The following is a 16,980-nucleotide window of genomic DNA, read 5'->3' as shown; positions in this document are numbered from 1 at the left end:
GGTTACGAGATGCTGAGGCCCATTGTCGTGCCATTATCAGCCGCCATGACATGTTTCAGCATGCTAATGCACGGCCCCATGTCTCAAGGATCTGTACACCATTCCTGGAAGCTAAAAGTGTCCCAGTTCTTCCATGACCGGCATTCTCACCAGACATGTCACCCATTAAGCATGTATTGGATGCTCTGGATCAACGTGTACGACAGCGTGTTCCAGTTCCCGCCAATATCCAGCAACTTCATAAAATCTTTGAAATGATTGCATGTTGTGTTTATATTTTTGTTCAGTATACTTAAATCTCTTGTGGACAGACAAAGGCATAACATAGGATGGTATTGTAGCGTCTGTCAATATGGGATGCGACGAATAACAAGGAAGTTTGTTCCCGAGACCCCAAAAGATTGTCACCGATCATTTGGACAAGTCACAATTTCTCAGGTGTTCGCATCTTTTGGTTTTAGAAATGGGACATTTGGCCCATGCTTTGGCTGAGGGTTTCTGTTTAAGGTGGTGGAGACTTTGCTAGTGTCATTAGTATCTTATCTCATAAATCTAACCTGACGCAATTACGCCAGATTTTTGTTCTGGGTTTCCGAGAATAGCAAATACCTGAATAGGTTGTCTGACAAGAAAAGTAAGCAACCATTGTAGTTAGGGCTTTCAGGTAAATGTCATTTCTAGGGCAGTCCCAGACAGTCCCAGACAGTCCCAGACATTCTCCATACGGTGAAACATCTTATTCACTACAACGTTTTAAAAAGCTACAGCTTGCAGTAGGCCTACATAATGCATTTGTATGAACCATACTAGCCTATTTCTTGTGGGGCAGGGACAATACCCACTTAAGGAGTTGAAGCAGTCACTAGAAGTACAAAGAAAGCCTAATTTGAAAACCAGGCTGACTGAATTAAGTGGAGAACCCTGGTGTGAGAAAATCTGGATTTGAGCACGGCCACAGGGGAGTAGAAAGGCAAATGTTCCACAGCCACATTCATACACCTTATAGAAATGTGTGACATTCCCTACAGAGAGAGAGAGAGGGATGCAATTCATCACACATTCCTCTTCCTCCTGTCCCCACACTTTCACTGGAGCACTCCTACTTACACACACTTCCTGTTTGTGCTGCGTGTTGCACACACACACCAGCGTAAGTGACCGACACACACACACACACACACACAGACAGAGAGGCGAGAGATGGTTTTTTGATGGGTAGTGAGCAGAGAGGCTAAGAAAAGCACATCGCTTCAACTATAACTCCCACACAGAGAAGCCGATCCCTGAGGTTCAGAGAGCTGAAAAGATGAGATGAGTCACACCAACTCTTCTCCATTCCGAGGCCTTATTAGACAGGTCATGTGAATTTGAAAAGGTGAGCGAGGTGGAGTGTTAAGGCGCTGGTGGCCTCTGTCTAATGACAGACATTCTAAAGATTTGTGAATGAGCTCGTCGGTCATGATTCTAATAACCTGTGCGTATCTTTAGCTGTGTACAGTATATACCCGTTTCTGGCTGACCTGTACTGTTGGCTGTGGGAGCTGCAGGTGTTGCTCTGGGTGGCTGTGGTGCGGAATCTTCTGATCTAGGAACAGGAGAGACAAAGCATTAGTAGTAGGTAGAGCATAAACCGTGGCTTCAGAAAAACACATTACCTTATTGAGACATTATTGTGCCAGACAGGTGAATGCAAAATGATTCATAACAATATTGGTTTCACTTATCAGTGATCACAAAAGAAAATAAATGAGACGTCATCTTAACGTTTTTTTCTAGCCTTCAAAGGATTGACACAGAGGGATTTTTCCATATAAAACAAATTGAGACTTCACAGACACAGATGTGATTTATACTTAGACATATGACATTAGAGACCTTTGGGTTTAGTGTTACAGAGGCTAGGGTATTGAGGGAGTCACTATGTGCATGAATGCTTATTGGCAGCCTGGCTCGGCCTCTTGACATATTCTCAATACCCAACTCAAGGGAGAGGCTCTATTTTTAACAGGGACAAGACATAAAGACCGACACACACACACACAGGGACCGACACACACACACACACACAGGGACCGACCGACAAACAAACACACACACAAACACAGGGACCGACCGACAAACACACACACACACACAGGGACCGACCGACAAACACACACACAAACACAGGGACCGACCGACCCACACACACAGTGACCGACCGACCCACACACAGTGACCGACCGACCCACGCACAGGGACCGACCGACCCACGCACACACAGGGACCGACCGACCGACCCACACACACACAGGGACCGACCGACCCACACACACACACACACACACACACACAGGGACCGACCGACCGACCGACCCACACACACACACACTCACAGGGACCGACCGACCCACACACACACACACAGGGACCGACAGACCCACGCACAGGGACTGACCGACACACCCACACACAAACAAGGACCGACCAACACATACAGGGACCGACTGACCCACACACACACACACAGGGACAGACTGACCGACCAACACACACAGGGACCGACCGACACACACAGGGACCGACCTACACACACACACACACAGGGACAGACTGACCGACCAACACACACAGGGACCGACCGACACACACAGGGACCGACCTACACACACACAAACAGGGACCGACCAACACACACCGGGACCGACCGACCCACACACACACACACACACACCGGGACCGACCGACCCACACACACACACACACCGGGACCGACCGACCCACACACACACACACACACCGGGACCGACCGACCCACACACACCGGGACCGACCGACCCACACACACAGGGACCGACCAACCGACCCACACACACAGGGACCGACCGACCGACCCACACACACAGGGACCGACCGACCCACACACACACACAGGGACCGACCCACACACACACACACAGGGACCGACCGACCCACACACACACACACACACACAGGGACCGACAGACCCCCATACACACAGGGACCGAATGACCCACACACACAGGGACCGAATGACCCACACACACAGGGACCGACCGACCCACACACACACAGGGACCGACAGACCCACACACACACGGACAGAACGACCCACACACACAGGGACCGACCGACACACACACACAGGGACCGACAGACCCACGCACAGGGACCGACCGACCCACACACAGGGACCGACCGACCCACACACACACACACACACACACAGGGACCGACCGACCCACACACACACACAGGGACCGACAGACCCACACACACACAGGGACCGACCGACACACACACACACACACACACACACACACAGGAACCGACAGACCCACACACAGGGACTGACCGACCCACACACAGGGACCGACCGACACACACACACACAGGGACCGACAAACACCCACACAGGGACCGACCGACCCACACACACACACAGGGACCGACAGACCCACACACACACACACACACACACACACACACAGGGACCGACAGACCCACGCACAGGGACTGACCGACACACACACACACAAACAAGGACCGACCAACACATACAGGGACCGACTGACCCACACACACACACAGGGACAGACTGACCGACCAACACACACAGGGACCGACCGACACACACAGGGACCGACCTACACACACACAAACAGGGACCGACCAACACACACCGGGACCGACCGACCCACACACACACACAGGGACCGACCGACCCACACACACACACACACCGGGACCGACCGACCCACACACACCGGGACCGACCGACCGACCCACACACACAGGGACCGACCGACCGACCCACACACACAGGGACCGACCGACCGACCCACACACACAGGGACCGACCGACCGACCCACACACACAGGGACCGACCGACCCACACACACACACACAGGGACCGACCCACACACACACACACACACACACAGGGACCGACCGACCCACACACACACACACAGGGACCGACAGACCCCCACACACACAGGGACCGAATGACCCACACACACAGGGACCGAATGACCCACACACACAGGGACCGACCGACCCACACACACACACACACACAGGGACCGACAGACCCACACACACACGGACAGAACGACCCACACACACAGGGACCGACCGACACACACACACAGGGACCGACAGACCCACGCACAGGGACCGACCGACCCACACACAGGGACCGACCGACCCACACACAGGGACCGACCGACCCACACACACACACACACACAGGGACCGACAGACCCACACACACACAGGGACCGACCGACACACACACACACACACACACACACACACACAGGAACCGACAGACCCACACACAGGGACTGACCGACCCACACACAGGGACCGACCGACACACACACACACAGGGACCGACAAACACCCACACAGGGACCGACCGACCCACACACACACACAGGGACCGACAGACCCACACACACACAGGGACCGAATGACCCACACACACACACACAGACCGACAAAAACACACACACACCGACCGACACACACACAGGGACCGACCGACACACACACAGGGACCGACCGACACACACACAGGGACCGACCGACACACACACACACACACACGGGGACCGACCGACACACACACACACACACACAGGGACCGACCGACACACACACACAGGGACCGACCGACACACACACACAGGGACCGACCGACACATACACACACAGGGACCGACACACACACACAGGGACCGACACACACACAGGGACCGACCGACACACACACACACACACACAGGGACCGACCGACACACACACACACACAGGGACCGACCGACACACACACAGACAAATAAACTTTGATTTGATTTTGAGTTGAGCGGTTGTAAATCCCGCTCATCGCTCATGGAGCTCCACTAAATACCGCTCCTCACTCACAGGAAAATTAACTCCCGCTCTATTCATTAAAAATCCCAATGTAACCATCTATTTTTGTGACTACTTATACCTACCATTTGGTTTTGAAGTATTGAAACCAAATGAAAAGTATTATAATAAAGATGAAAAGGTGAATGTAAGAAGAGCTCATCATTTCAAATAGGCTGCATGTCATATTAAACAGCATATCAACTCTAAATAGGTCAGGAGCCAGACAAGGAGCCTAAGAAAGAACCAAATGAATTATTCAGGATATATTATTTCAATTATTTCAAGGCTATAGCTTACAAAGAAATACATTGTGACACGAGGCTGGTAAGGAGTCAGGGACATTAAGCGCTCAGCATTTAAAAAACATTTTGTTGTATTAAATCATTATGGTCTATAAATTGTGCATATCAGCTGTGAGTTATTTTGAATGAAATACACATTTTTTTTTTAATGCCTTATTACTCATTTTTGCCTTTGAATCTATTTTTAGAGTCTGTGGCATCAGGCTCATGCGATGGTTCCTGGAGAGCCAGCCAGCAGTGGAGAATATCCTCTCCACGCTTGTAGAGCCGCTCGTGATGCTAAACACCCCTTTTGGCCAAGCTTGCCAGGCTGGGTAGGGATGCATGTTTTTTTAATTATTTATAGGCCTCTAGGTTTGTATAATTCAATCAAAACGGAAAGCTCCTTGAAAGTTGGAATATTCCAGGACTATTGGGACAAAAAAAATATATTACGGCCTATTGTATAGATAATAGAACAAAAATGAAGGGAACTTAAGAGAACAGATTTTATGTTTATAAATAGTTTGGTACACAATTATCTATTAATTAGCTACCCACCTCATTCCTTTCTTTAGAAACTGTCTTTTCAGATTCCACAATGATTCTTTTGTTATGGACATTACATCACCGCACTCCCCCACTTGGTCCTCATCTTCGGAAGTCACTTCGATTTTGCACCTGTGTGTTTTATCAGTTTCTTTATGAAAATATTTAGCGAACTCCATGACAGTAGCTAAAGCAAGGGGCTGTAGCAGCACACAAGTAGACTACAAATGCACGCTGGGCCGGGCATGCCCTGAGCTCATGATGTGAGCGCTACTGGAGCGAAATTGGAGCGGGCTAGAAGACCAACGCTCCAGCCTTTGGAAATCACGCTCAGCGCTCCAGTCAAATCGGGAACGCTCCGCTCACACACACAGGGGCCGACACACACAGGGGCCGACACACACAGGGGCCGACACACACAGGGGCCGACACACGGAAGCCAGCAGTAGAGCGTCTGCGCACACGCCTCTTACCTCGTTTTGAGAACTTCTAAGTTCAGTTTCTGTTCCAAGTCCAGCCTTTTCGATCTCTCTTTCTCCAGTTCATGTTTCAGTGTCTCTATATTGGTTTCTTCTCGAAGTTTCCTCAACTCCTCCTCTGAAAAATAGAGCAATGAAAGCCCATAAGTTTGGCTCAGCCAACACATATTTCCGACTGTTACCACCTAGGTCTTGATGAGTCACTGCCACAGGCACCTGTCCAAACTTGTCAATCTTAAGTCACCGATATTGATCAATTAGCACTGTTGATGAGGTTACCGGTGGAATCAGATATGGTTGGTACTAAAATAAGTACAAGCTGAACTTTAGGAACAGGGTTGCCTAGCCCTTGGAACAGATGTTTGGCCATAATTATGTTTACAGTCCCCAAATCATTGAGATGTTATTTGACCGAGCAGAGAGGGGGAAGGAAGATGAAGTAAACCTCGTCTCATTCAGAACCGGTTGTAAGTCATTACAAATGTATGTAGCACAGAGTTCTGCCAGAGAACACCACAAATCTACTTTATCACTGTAATTGAACTAAGACCGTAGACAGAGTGAAATGTCCTTTTCATATCAATGTTCCCCCCATGACCACAGTAGAACATGGTTCTCACAGAAAACAATGTTCTCAAGTAGACTCTTTATCATTCTGTAATCAGCAAGATAAATCATGATTTGATTGGATTTTAAAGCGGTGGGTCTAGAACGAGGTAGACTGGTGGGCAACAGGGTACCAACTATGTCAACTGTCTTGGTCCCTCAGTTAGTTGACCGAGGAGAACACCACAGGCCGGAGGCTAAAAAAAAAACAGTCACTTCCAGACAAGCTTGTGGTCCTTCAGTGTCAGAACTACAAGACGTTAGATTGGACCTCTGCAGAACAGATTTGGTCAGGCAAGGCATCTCCAGTATGTGTGGCATGATTTAAAATGGCCTACTTCTCATGATTTAAAATGGCCTACTTCTCATGATTTAAAATGGCCTACTTCTCATGATTTAAAATGGCCTACTTCTCATGATTTAAAATGGCCTACTTCTCATGATTTAAAATGGTCTACTTCTCATGATTTAAAATGGCCTACTTCTCATGATTTAAAATGGCCTACTTCTCATGATTTAAAATGGCCTACTTCTCATGATTTAAAATGGCCTACTTCTCATGATTTAAAATGGCCTACTTCTCATGATTTAAAATGGCCTACTTCTCATGATTTAAAATGGCCTACTTCTCATGATTTAAAATGGCCTACTTCTCATGATTTAAAATGGCCTACTTCTCACGAGTCCACTCCTTTAGCGGTTGGAATTAAAAAGGGAACATTCTCATGAACCCATTCCATAATGTGTCAACTGTGACGTCTAGGCCAACTCTGGTCCACTTTGCATCTCATGATTCAGTTGGTGAGAGGGGTACAGAGAAGAGGTGTAAAATAATGGAGGGAGATATTAGTGAAAAATAAGACCAAGGCCGAGAGAGATACTAAGGAGGAGGGGGCAGAGAGGACAGGTGAGAGGAAAGAGTGCAGGAGAAAGATAAATTAGAAAGAGCTAGTATTTGCAGCTACTGGATGGCCCCCAATCTCTTCACTGTACTGGGAGAAAGTTCACCTCGTAAGCTCAACAGCACAAGAAAGTGATAAAGGACCTACTAGAGGGAATGATTGATACCGGTGGTAAAGTTCTAGGTTGAGCAACACCGGAGCTTGAAAGTGACTGCATGCCTGTTATAACAGCTTAGTGTTGTTACCAGCTTACCACAAGGTTACCTGGGACAACAGCAGCCTGGTTAATAATTCAATACAGCTAGAGCCTGCTGCAACGAGGGTCACAGTCTTAACCCTCTAAGCTTGGGGGGGAGGGGGGGGGGGGGGGTTCTAAGCTAACATATGGAATTGTTTAAAGATGGTACTAAGGATTATTTAGCTAGTCGATTTTGATTTTTAAGACTACTTATTGTAGAAAAAAATATATATACACACATTTATTGGATGAAACATTGAATTTGGCATTAAGGCTATTAGCCAATAGAAACCCACTGAATAACAGATTCAATACATGGAACAGATAGTTCCCCCCCAAAAAAATAATCTAAAAGAAGACTGTTCTGAAGTGTCGGTCCTATATCTGAGAGATATAATAAAGATCAGGAAACAATGTAATTTTAAAAACTATTAAAACATTTTTCCCCCATTCATTTTATTTTAGGCACTAAACTATCTAGATATATACTTCCATTAATTTTTATAAAACGGTACGGGGACCTTCAGACAAGTCTTGTGGGTGTCCTACAGCACCATGGCGTCCGTGAGAGTCTAATCTGTCAATAGAGGATCATAATAGTTTGTAGGGCAAACTGTTTGGACGCTAGACGTTTCGTAACAGGAACAATTTTTGTGATGTCCCATGGTCCAACAAACACCGCTCTAACTGAAACGCAGACCATGCAAAAAAAGATCTCTAGCTTAAACAGACGGATTTTGATGGGGATATTTGTATTATGTTAATTAGATTTCAGCGAGGACTCCGAAAATATAGGCTAAGGGTTTTAAAGAGACACTTTCTAACCTGACCAAGCTAAAAGAATGATACAGGGGATGAGGCTTATCATTGTTGTTGTGTATCATTTACAGCTGAAGTTGGAAGTTTACATACACCTCAGCCAAATACATTTAAATTCAGTTTTTCACAATTCCTATCATTTAATAGTAGTAAAAATTCCCCGTCTTAGGTCAGGTAGAATCACCACTTTATTTTAAGAATGTGAAATGTCAGAATAATAGTAGAGAGAATGATTTATTTCAGCTTTTATTACTTTCATCACATTCCCAGTAGGTCAGAAGTTTACATACACTCAATTAGTATTTGGTAGCATTGCCTTTAAATTGTTTAAATTGGGTCCAATGTTTTGGGTAGCCTTCCACAAGCTTTCCACAATAAGTTGGGTGAATTCAGACCCGGATGTCCTAGCCGTCTCTGAATCCTGGCTTAGGAAGGCCACCAAAAACCCAGAAATTTCCGTCCCTAACTATTTACCTTTATTTAACTAGGTAAGTCAGTTAAGAACAATTTCTTATTTTCAATGACGGCCTAGTGGGTTAACTGCCTGTTCAGGGGCAGAACGACAGATTTGTACCTTGTCAGCTCGGGGGGTTTGAACTTGCAACCTTCCGGCACTAACCACTAGGCTACCCTGCCGTTCCAAATAGATAGAACTGCCAAAGGGGGCGGAGTTGCAATCTACTGTAGAGATAGTAAGACAGGCTATCTAGGTCTGTGCCCAAACAATTTGAGCTTCTACTTTTAAAATCCACCTGTCCAGAAACAAGTCTCTCACCGTTGCCACTTGCTATAGACCACCTTCTGCCCCCAACTGTGCCCTGGACACCATATGTGAATTGATTGCCCCCCCATCTATCTTCAGAGCTTGTGCTGTTAGGTGACCTAAACTGGGACATGCTTAACACCCCAGCCATCCTACAATACAAGCTTGATACCCTCAATCTCATACAAATTATCAAGGAACCTACCACCCCAAATCCGTAAACACGGGCACCCTCCGAGATCATTCTAACCAACCTGCCCTCCAAATACACCTCTGCCGTCTTCAACCAGGATCTCAGCGATCACCGACTAATTTCCTGCGTCCGTAATGGGTCTGTGGTCAAACGACCACCCCTCATCACTGTCAAACGCTCCCTAAAACACTTCTGCAAGCAAGCCTTTCTAATCGACTTGGCCCGGGTATTCTGGAAAGATATTGACCTCATCCCGTCAGTAGAGGATGCTTGGTTATTATTTAAAAGTGCTTATCTCACCATCTTAAACAAGCATGCCCCCTTCAAAAACTGTAGAACCAGGAACAGATATAGCCCTTGGTTCACTCCAGACCTGACTGCCATTGACCAGCACAAAAACATCCTGTGGCGTACTGCATTAGCATCGAATAGGACCGCAATATGCAACTTTTCAGGGAAGTTAGGAACCAATATACAAAGGCAGTTAGGAAAGCAAAGGCTAGCTTCTTCAAACAAAAACTCCAAAAAGCTCTGGGACACAAAAGTTGCTCCCAAGGATGAACCAGAATTTTTTTTCTGAGGTCTTGGCTGATTTCTTTTGATTTTCCCAAGATGTCAAGCAAAGAGGCACTTTGTTTGAAGGTAGGGCTTGAAGTACATCCACAGGTACACGTCCAATTGACTCAAATTATGTCAATTAGCCTATCAGAAGCTTCTGAAGCCATGACATCATTTTATGGAATTTTCCAAGCTGTTTGAAGGCACAGTCAACTTAGTGTATGTAAACTTCTGACCCACTGGAATTGTGATACAGTGAATTATAAGTGAAATAATCTGTCTGTAAACAATTGTTGGAGAAATTACTTGTCATTCACAAAGTGGATGTTCTAACCGACTTGCTAAAACTATAGTTTGTTAGCAAGAAATTTGTGGAGTGGTTGAAAAAAACGAGTTTTAATGACTCCAACCTAAGTGTATGGAAACTTGCGACATCAACTGTAGATTACAAAAATTATTTTCACATGACTAGTGAAATTCACTCTACAGTGGATGATTCATTTCATTACCTTATGAAAACATGCTAATAAGAAATGACATTCACATTTTGTACACAGCTGGAAAATATACATTTTCAGATATTTCCTGTACCTAACACAACATCAAGCTAATTGGAGAATCTGCCACCATAGCAACACAACCTTTGACACCCTCTGCGGAATGTTTGCAAGTTATAAATATTCAAGTGTTCCCCTTGATGAATGAGGAACAAAAATGAGCATAGCCGCCCATCCACCTTAGCAGGATATTGACATCATGGCTAAGTTCTCCTGTCGTCATAGTTACACTGTTTTAGGATTTCCCCACAGCTTCACACAAAAGAGCAAAAAGCCCAGTTGTTCACATCAATTCCCAACCGTCTTGTAAGCAACGACTTCAGCCCAGAAACCAAGGAGCTGATCAAGGCCTAGGTGATCGTTCTTCATTTAAACATCTGAATAGTAGGAGTCATCTGAAGGCAGAAAACAGGTTCTTACTCTTTAGCGCATCCACATCCTAATGTATCGTTTGTTTCCTGCTACATCAACTGTGACTGGGCCACCATGAGACTGGGGTAAACCACATCCTCTTCCTGGTATCACATCGCATGGAAGTATGTGAATGTACTGAACGTAACTGACATGTTGAATCCATTTCAAATATGACCCGTCAAACCAAATAAACGGTTTCTAAAGAGAGAACGTTCTGGCCTACCTCTTGTTGAGTGAAACGATGTTCACAAAAGAAAACTACATTAATTTCCTTTCAAAGAGGACTAAAGAACTATCAAGGACAAAGGTGCATTCCTGTAGAGAAAACCCATAGGAACCGAAAACAACTATACTCAAACTATCCAATCAAATGGGGATGAAATAAATGCATGGCTAGTATCTATATTAGATATTCTCCTCAGATGTGAAACTGGAGTGTGTTGAAGTATTCCTATTTCATTAAGGATCCACATTAGTTTCTGCCAAGGCAGCAGCTACTGTCCCTGGGGTCTAGCAACATTAAGGCAGTGTCCTCCACACTAAAAGACGAGCTCTCCCTCTTAGCCTCCAATTCTCAACTTCTCCAATGGGTTTGGCCCCCAAAAAGCCCAACTGTACAAGGCTTTTTCGGGTCATCACCTCAGTCATATAGAAACAGACTGCTTTTTCTGAATGAGTACCGCACGGCATGCTAACCTGCTAACCAGTAGCTGCTGGGGTTGCTGCAGAGCCAGGAGGGAGAATAGGAAGCCATGCATGTCCCGGATAACCTAGTTATGTAAGTCAAACATTTGCATAGAGACCTTTATTTAACAATGTGCCAGAGAGCATCCTCTCATTATCACATGCATGGCTTCCCATGCCTGGCCAAGCCTCTGGACGGGGGGACAGGGCACTCAGTTACCACAGTTCTGTGTATGTTTCTACAACAACGAGTGTTTTAGTAGCCAAATAGGCCCATATCTAAGACATTTAATCTCACTTCAGATTTTTCTGAGCCAGCGGTTGGTTTTAAAGTGGTTGTACCCAGTTTCTAATATAACTGAAATGTATCTCCAACTTTCTGAATTCTGCTATCTCACAGTGCCTTGTTTTGGCTAGCTGCCAACACAAGACAATTGTTCTTAATGTCTCCAACACGCTGTTGAGGTCGCTCTCGTCTTTTATCATAGTATAGTAAATGTCCAACTGTCAGTTTCACTGGACACCTACTGGTATGTTAAGGGAGGTGCTGTATCTTTAACACTGGCCAACAGGGTAAACAAGTTTTTTACTACCGTTACACAGGCTTGTTAGAGTTCGGTATCTAGCCTGTAATGCTCTACTAGGTAGAATTACAATAGTGTTCTATGTGAGGTCTTCGCTTCATTCATAAAGCTATGTATTGTAACATATTGGCGGTAGATGGCAGGAGAAAAATCATACAACCATGACCAACTGTCCCAGGATCAGTGTCTGACAGATAGGCCTACAGTGGGTATAAACATGTGAGTCAACAGACCAATGCCTGCCAGGAAATGCAGCATCACTTCACACCCAAATACTTTCCCCTGAGAAACCTGAGCTGTCTGCCATGCTTCACAACAAGTAAACAGCGAGTGGGATAACGTCTTCAGGCCAGCCTGGAGATTCCTTAGGTATCGCTACGCAACCTCACCCAGGCATTTCACAATGTCACACAGGAGGAGGTGGGCTGATGTGACTCTCCCTTTGTTCTGGCCTGGAGCCAGAGACTAGCAGAGGAACCTGGAAACCATCCTAACTGGTTCTGCCTCATGGCACCAAAGGACAGTTACTTGTTATCCACTCCACATCCCCTAATATCTCTGGGGGCAAGCTGTTATATAAAAAGTGCAAAATAACCTGGGATACTTTACTAGCAATGCTTACAAGAACATAATCCATAAATAACATCTGATACTGCTACTACCCCATCTAAAATAACGACCACATTCTACGCCACTGTTGAAGGTGTAGCCCTGGTTACACTGGTCCCACCCTTAGCAGAAAGTATTTTCAAGCCCTGAAAAAGGGGGAAGTAGGGACTCTGCTCAGGCGTCTTTCTACACACGACCAAGCGTGTCAACAGACCAGGTTGGCTTCGAAGACTATAAAAATGCATTGTGGTTTCTAGCCAGCATAGGTTAATAATTACCAAGAGCAAGGGAGTGGACATATAGAATACTACTGAAGAAACCATTCGTACTACTGCTATCCTCCAGTTACTGTACCAGTGGACCAGAAAAGAGACACCCAATGGTCCTTCAATGCCTGGCTGCCTTTCTTCAGAGTGGAGTAGCTTAAATGATATCCTCTATTAATAACCACTGTTTTTATTTACTGGCACAGTAAGAAGGTCCGGGTCTGACCTTTCATGTCCTCCCCCCGCTGCAGAGCCCTCAGGACGAGCGAGCACGCGCGCCCACACACACTGTTGGTGCCCCTCAAAAAGTGGATGATCGCCTCCCTACATGATTATTTCTTGTGAAGTGCCAAATTTTATTTACAATTTTGTGAAGTGCGGAGGTCACTATGATTTTCATATCAAGACAGCAAGGAGGGGGAAAAATAATAGAAAATACACATTTCTGTCTCTCTCTCTGAGGCTCTTCCTGTGGCAGGTTGTGTAAAATGACAGATTGCGAGTGTGAAATCCAAGCTATTTAGGGGAAATGGTAAACATTATCAAAAACCTATTCAAATACAAACACTAAAGCAATGTGAATGTTATCCATCTCAAAAGGTTAGGCAACCCTGTTGTATGTGCAGTTGTAGAGGGTGATGATATCACAAAATGGACTGTCTGTTAGACAAATGTATTGATCGCGGAGCAGATTGGCCTCAATTGATCAGCAATGCAGTGTGTGCTGTTCATGTGTGTAAACATCACTGCGGTCGGGTATGTTTAACTTTTAAGATGCACTATGCCGAAATCACACCGCAATTTCCTGGTTGCCAAAATTCTAATAGTTGCTAAAATTCAGTCTGTGACAAAATAAGCAAGTATAGTGTAGACTAGAGAATCATTGTACCATCTAAACCGCTGTTGTATACAGTACCTGACCAAAAGTGTGTGGACACCTGCTCGTCGCACATCTCATTCCAAAATCATGGGCATTAATATGGAGTTGGTCCACCTTTGCTCCCATAACAGCCTCCATTCTTCTGGGAAGGCTTTCCACTAGATGCTGGAACATTGCTGCAGGGACTTGCTTACATTCAGCCACTCAAGCATTAGTGAGGTCTGGCATTGATGTTGGGCAATTAGGCTGGGCTCGCAGTTGGCATTCCAATTCATCCCAAAGGTGTTCGATGGGGTTGAGGTCAGGGCTCTATGCAGGCCAGTCAAGTTCTTCTACCGATCTCGACAAACAATTTCTGAATGGACCTCACTTTGTGCACGGGGGCATTGTCATGCTAAAAGGGCCTTCACCAAACTGTTGCCACAAAGTTGGAAGCACAGAATCGTCTAGAATGTTATTGTAAGCTGTAACGTTAAGATTTATCATCCACAACTAATGGGCCAAGCACAAAACATGAAAAACAGCCCCAGTCCATTATTCCTCCTCCACCATACTTTAAAGTTGACTCTATGCATTCGGGGAGGTAGCATTCTCCTGGCATCCGCCAAACCCAGATTAGTCCATCGGACTGCCAGATGATGAAGCATGATTCATCACTCCAGAGAATGCATTTCCACTGATCCAGAGTAAAATGGGAGCGAGCTTTACACCACTCCAGCCCTCGCTTGGCAATCTTAGGCTTGTGTGCGGCTTTTGCAACATGTCCCTGATTGAGTCTGTAATACCAACATGTTTCAAGTAGACTACCATAGTCCCTGTGCCAAAGAACAGTAAGGTAACCTGCCTAAATGACTACAGACCTGTAGCACTCACGTCCATAGCCATGAAGTGCTTTGAAAGGCTGGTAATGGCTCGCATCAACACCATTATCCCAGAAACCCTAGACCCACTCCAATTTGCATTCCGCCCCAACAGATCCACAGATGATGCAATCTCTATTGCACTCCACACTGCTCTTTCCCACCTGGACAAAAGGAACACCTACGTGAGAATGATATTTGTTAACTACAGCTCAGTGTTCAACACTTCAGAGCTCATCACTAAGCTAAGGATCCTGGGACTAAACACCTCCCTCTGTAACTGAATCCTGACGGGCCGCCCCCAGGTGGTGAGGGTAGGTAGCAACACATCTGCCACGCTGATTCTCAACACTGGAGCCCCTCAGGGGTGCATGCTCAGTCCCCTCCTGTACTCCCTGTTCACCCACGACTGCGTGGCCAGACACGCCTCCAATACCCTTATTAAGTTTGCAGACAACAGTGGTAGGCCTGATCACCAACAACGACGAGACAGCCTATAGGGAGGAGGTCAGAGACCTGGCCATGTGGTGCCAGAATAACTACCTATCCCTCAACATCACTAAGACTAAGGAGATGATTGTGGACTACAGGAAAAGGAGGACCGAGCACGCCCCCATTCCCATCGACGGGGCTGTAGTGGAGCAGATTGAGAGCTTCAAGTTCCTTGGTGTCCACATCACCAACAAACTAGAATGGTCCAAACACACCAAGAGGGCACGACAAAGCCTATTCTCCCTCAGGAAACTAAAAAGATTTGGCATGGGTCCTCAGATCCTCAAAAAGGTTCTACAGCTGCAACAGAGAGCATCCTGACTGGTACGGCAACTGCTCGGCCTCCGACCGCAAGGCACTACAGAGGGTATGGCGTACAGCCCAGTACATCACTGGGGCTAAGCTGCCTGCCATCCAGGACCTCTACACCAGGCGGTGTCAGAGGAAGGCCCTAAAATTTGTCAAAGACCCCAGCCATAGACTCTACTACCGCATGGTAAGCGGTACAGGAGCGCCAAGTCTTGGACCTCCAAGACTCCTGAACAGGTAACCAAATGGCTACTCGCACTATTTGCATTGTGCCCCTCCCTCCTCTTTTACGCTGCTGCTAACCTCTGTTTATCATATATGCATAGTCACTTTAACTCTTCATTCATGTACACACTACCTCAATTAGCCCGACCAACCGGTGTCCCCGCACATTGGCTACCCGAACTATCTGTATTGTGTGCCGCCACCCACCAACCCCTCTTTTACGCTACTGCTACTCTCGGTTTATCGTATATGCATAATCACTTTAACCATACCTACATGTACATACTACCTCAATCAGCCTGACTAACCAGTCTGTATATAGCCTCGCTACTGTTATTTCTCACAGTCTTTCTTACTGTTGTTTTTATTTCTTTACTTATCTATTGTTCACCTAATACCTTTTTTAACTTAGACATTGCACTGTTGGTTAGAGCCTGTAAGTAAGCATTTCACTGTAAGGTCTACTACACCTGTTGTATTCTGCATTTCACTGTAAGGTCTACTACACCTGTTGTATTCAGCATTTCACTGTAAGGTCTACTACACCTGTTGTATTCAGCATTTCACTGTAAGGTCTACTACACCTGTTGTATTCAGCATTTCACTGTAAGGTCTACTACACCTGTTGTATTCTGCGCAGGTGACAAATAACCTTTGATTTGACACCTGTATTTGGGGAGTTTATGTTCAATCGGGTTCAAGTACGGGCTCTGGCTGGGCCACTCGCCAGAAGCCACTCCTGTGTTGTCTTGGCTGTGTGCTTAGGGTCGTTGTCCTGTTGGAAGGTG

General features: G+C 46.2%; 1 protein-coding gene across 17 annotated transcripts in view; it reads right to left on the bottom strand.

Moving 5' to 3' along the window:
• LOC110521310 (GRAM domain-containing protein 4) overlaps positions 1–16,980 on the bottom strand; it is a 52,179-nt gene that overhangs the window by 18,603 nt on the left and 16,596 nt on the right. For 6 of the 17 annotated variants that reach the window (XM_021598794.3, XM_090231151.1, XM_090231152.1 and 3 more), the window contains exons 4-5: positions 6,228–6,351; positions 1,521–1,585 (exon numbers count right to left, since the gene is read on the bottom strand). In XM_021598794.3, the coding sequence (XP_021454469.3) occupies positions 1,521–1,585; positions 6,228–6,351 (189 nt within the window). Of the gene's footprint in view, positions 1–1,505; positions 1,586–5,766; positions 5,887–6,227; positions 6,352–16,980 lie in introns of all 17 variants that reach the window. The other 11 variants (XM_021598790.3, XM_090231144.1, XM_090231143.1 and 8 more) reach the window with 3 other exon arrangements.

This window comes from Oncorhynchus mykiss, chromosome 4 (assembly GCF_057628025.1).
Source record: "Oncorhynchus mykiss isolate SJ-2025 chromosome 4, ASM5762802v1, whole genome shotgun sequence".
Taxonomy (NCBI): domain Eukaryota; kingdom Metazoa; phylum Chordata; class Actinopteri; order Salmoniformes; family Salmonidae; genus Oncorhynchus; species Oncorhynchus mykiss.
The sequence above is the reverse complement of the archived record's forward strand: the minus strand, read 5'-3'. Positions and strand labels throughout refer to the sequence as shown.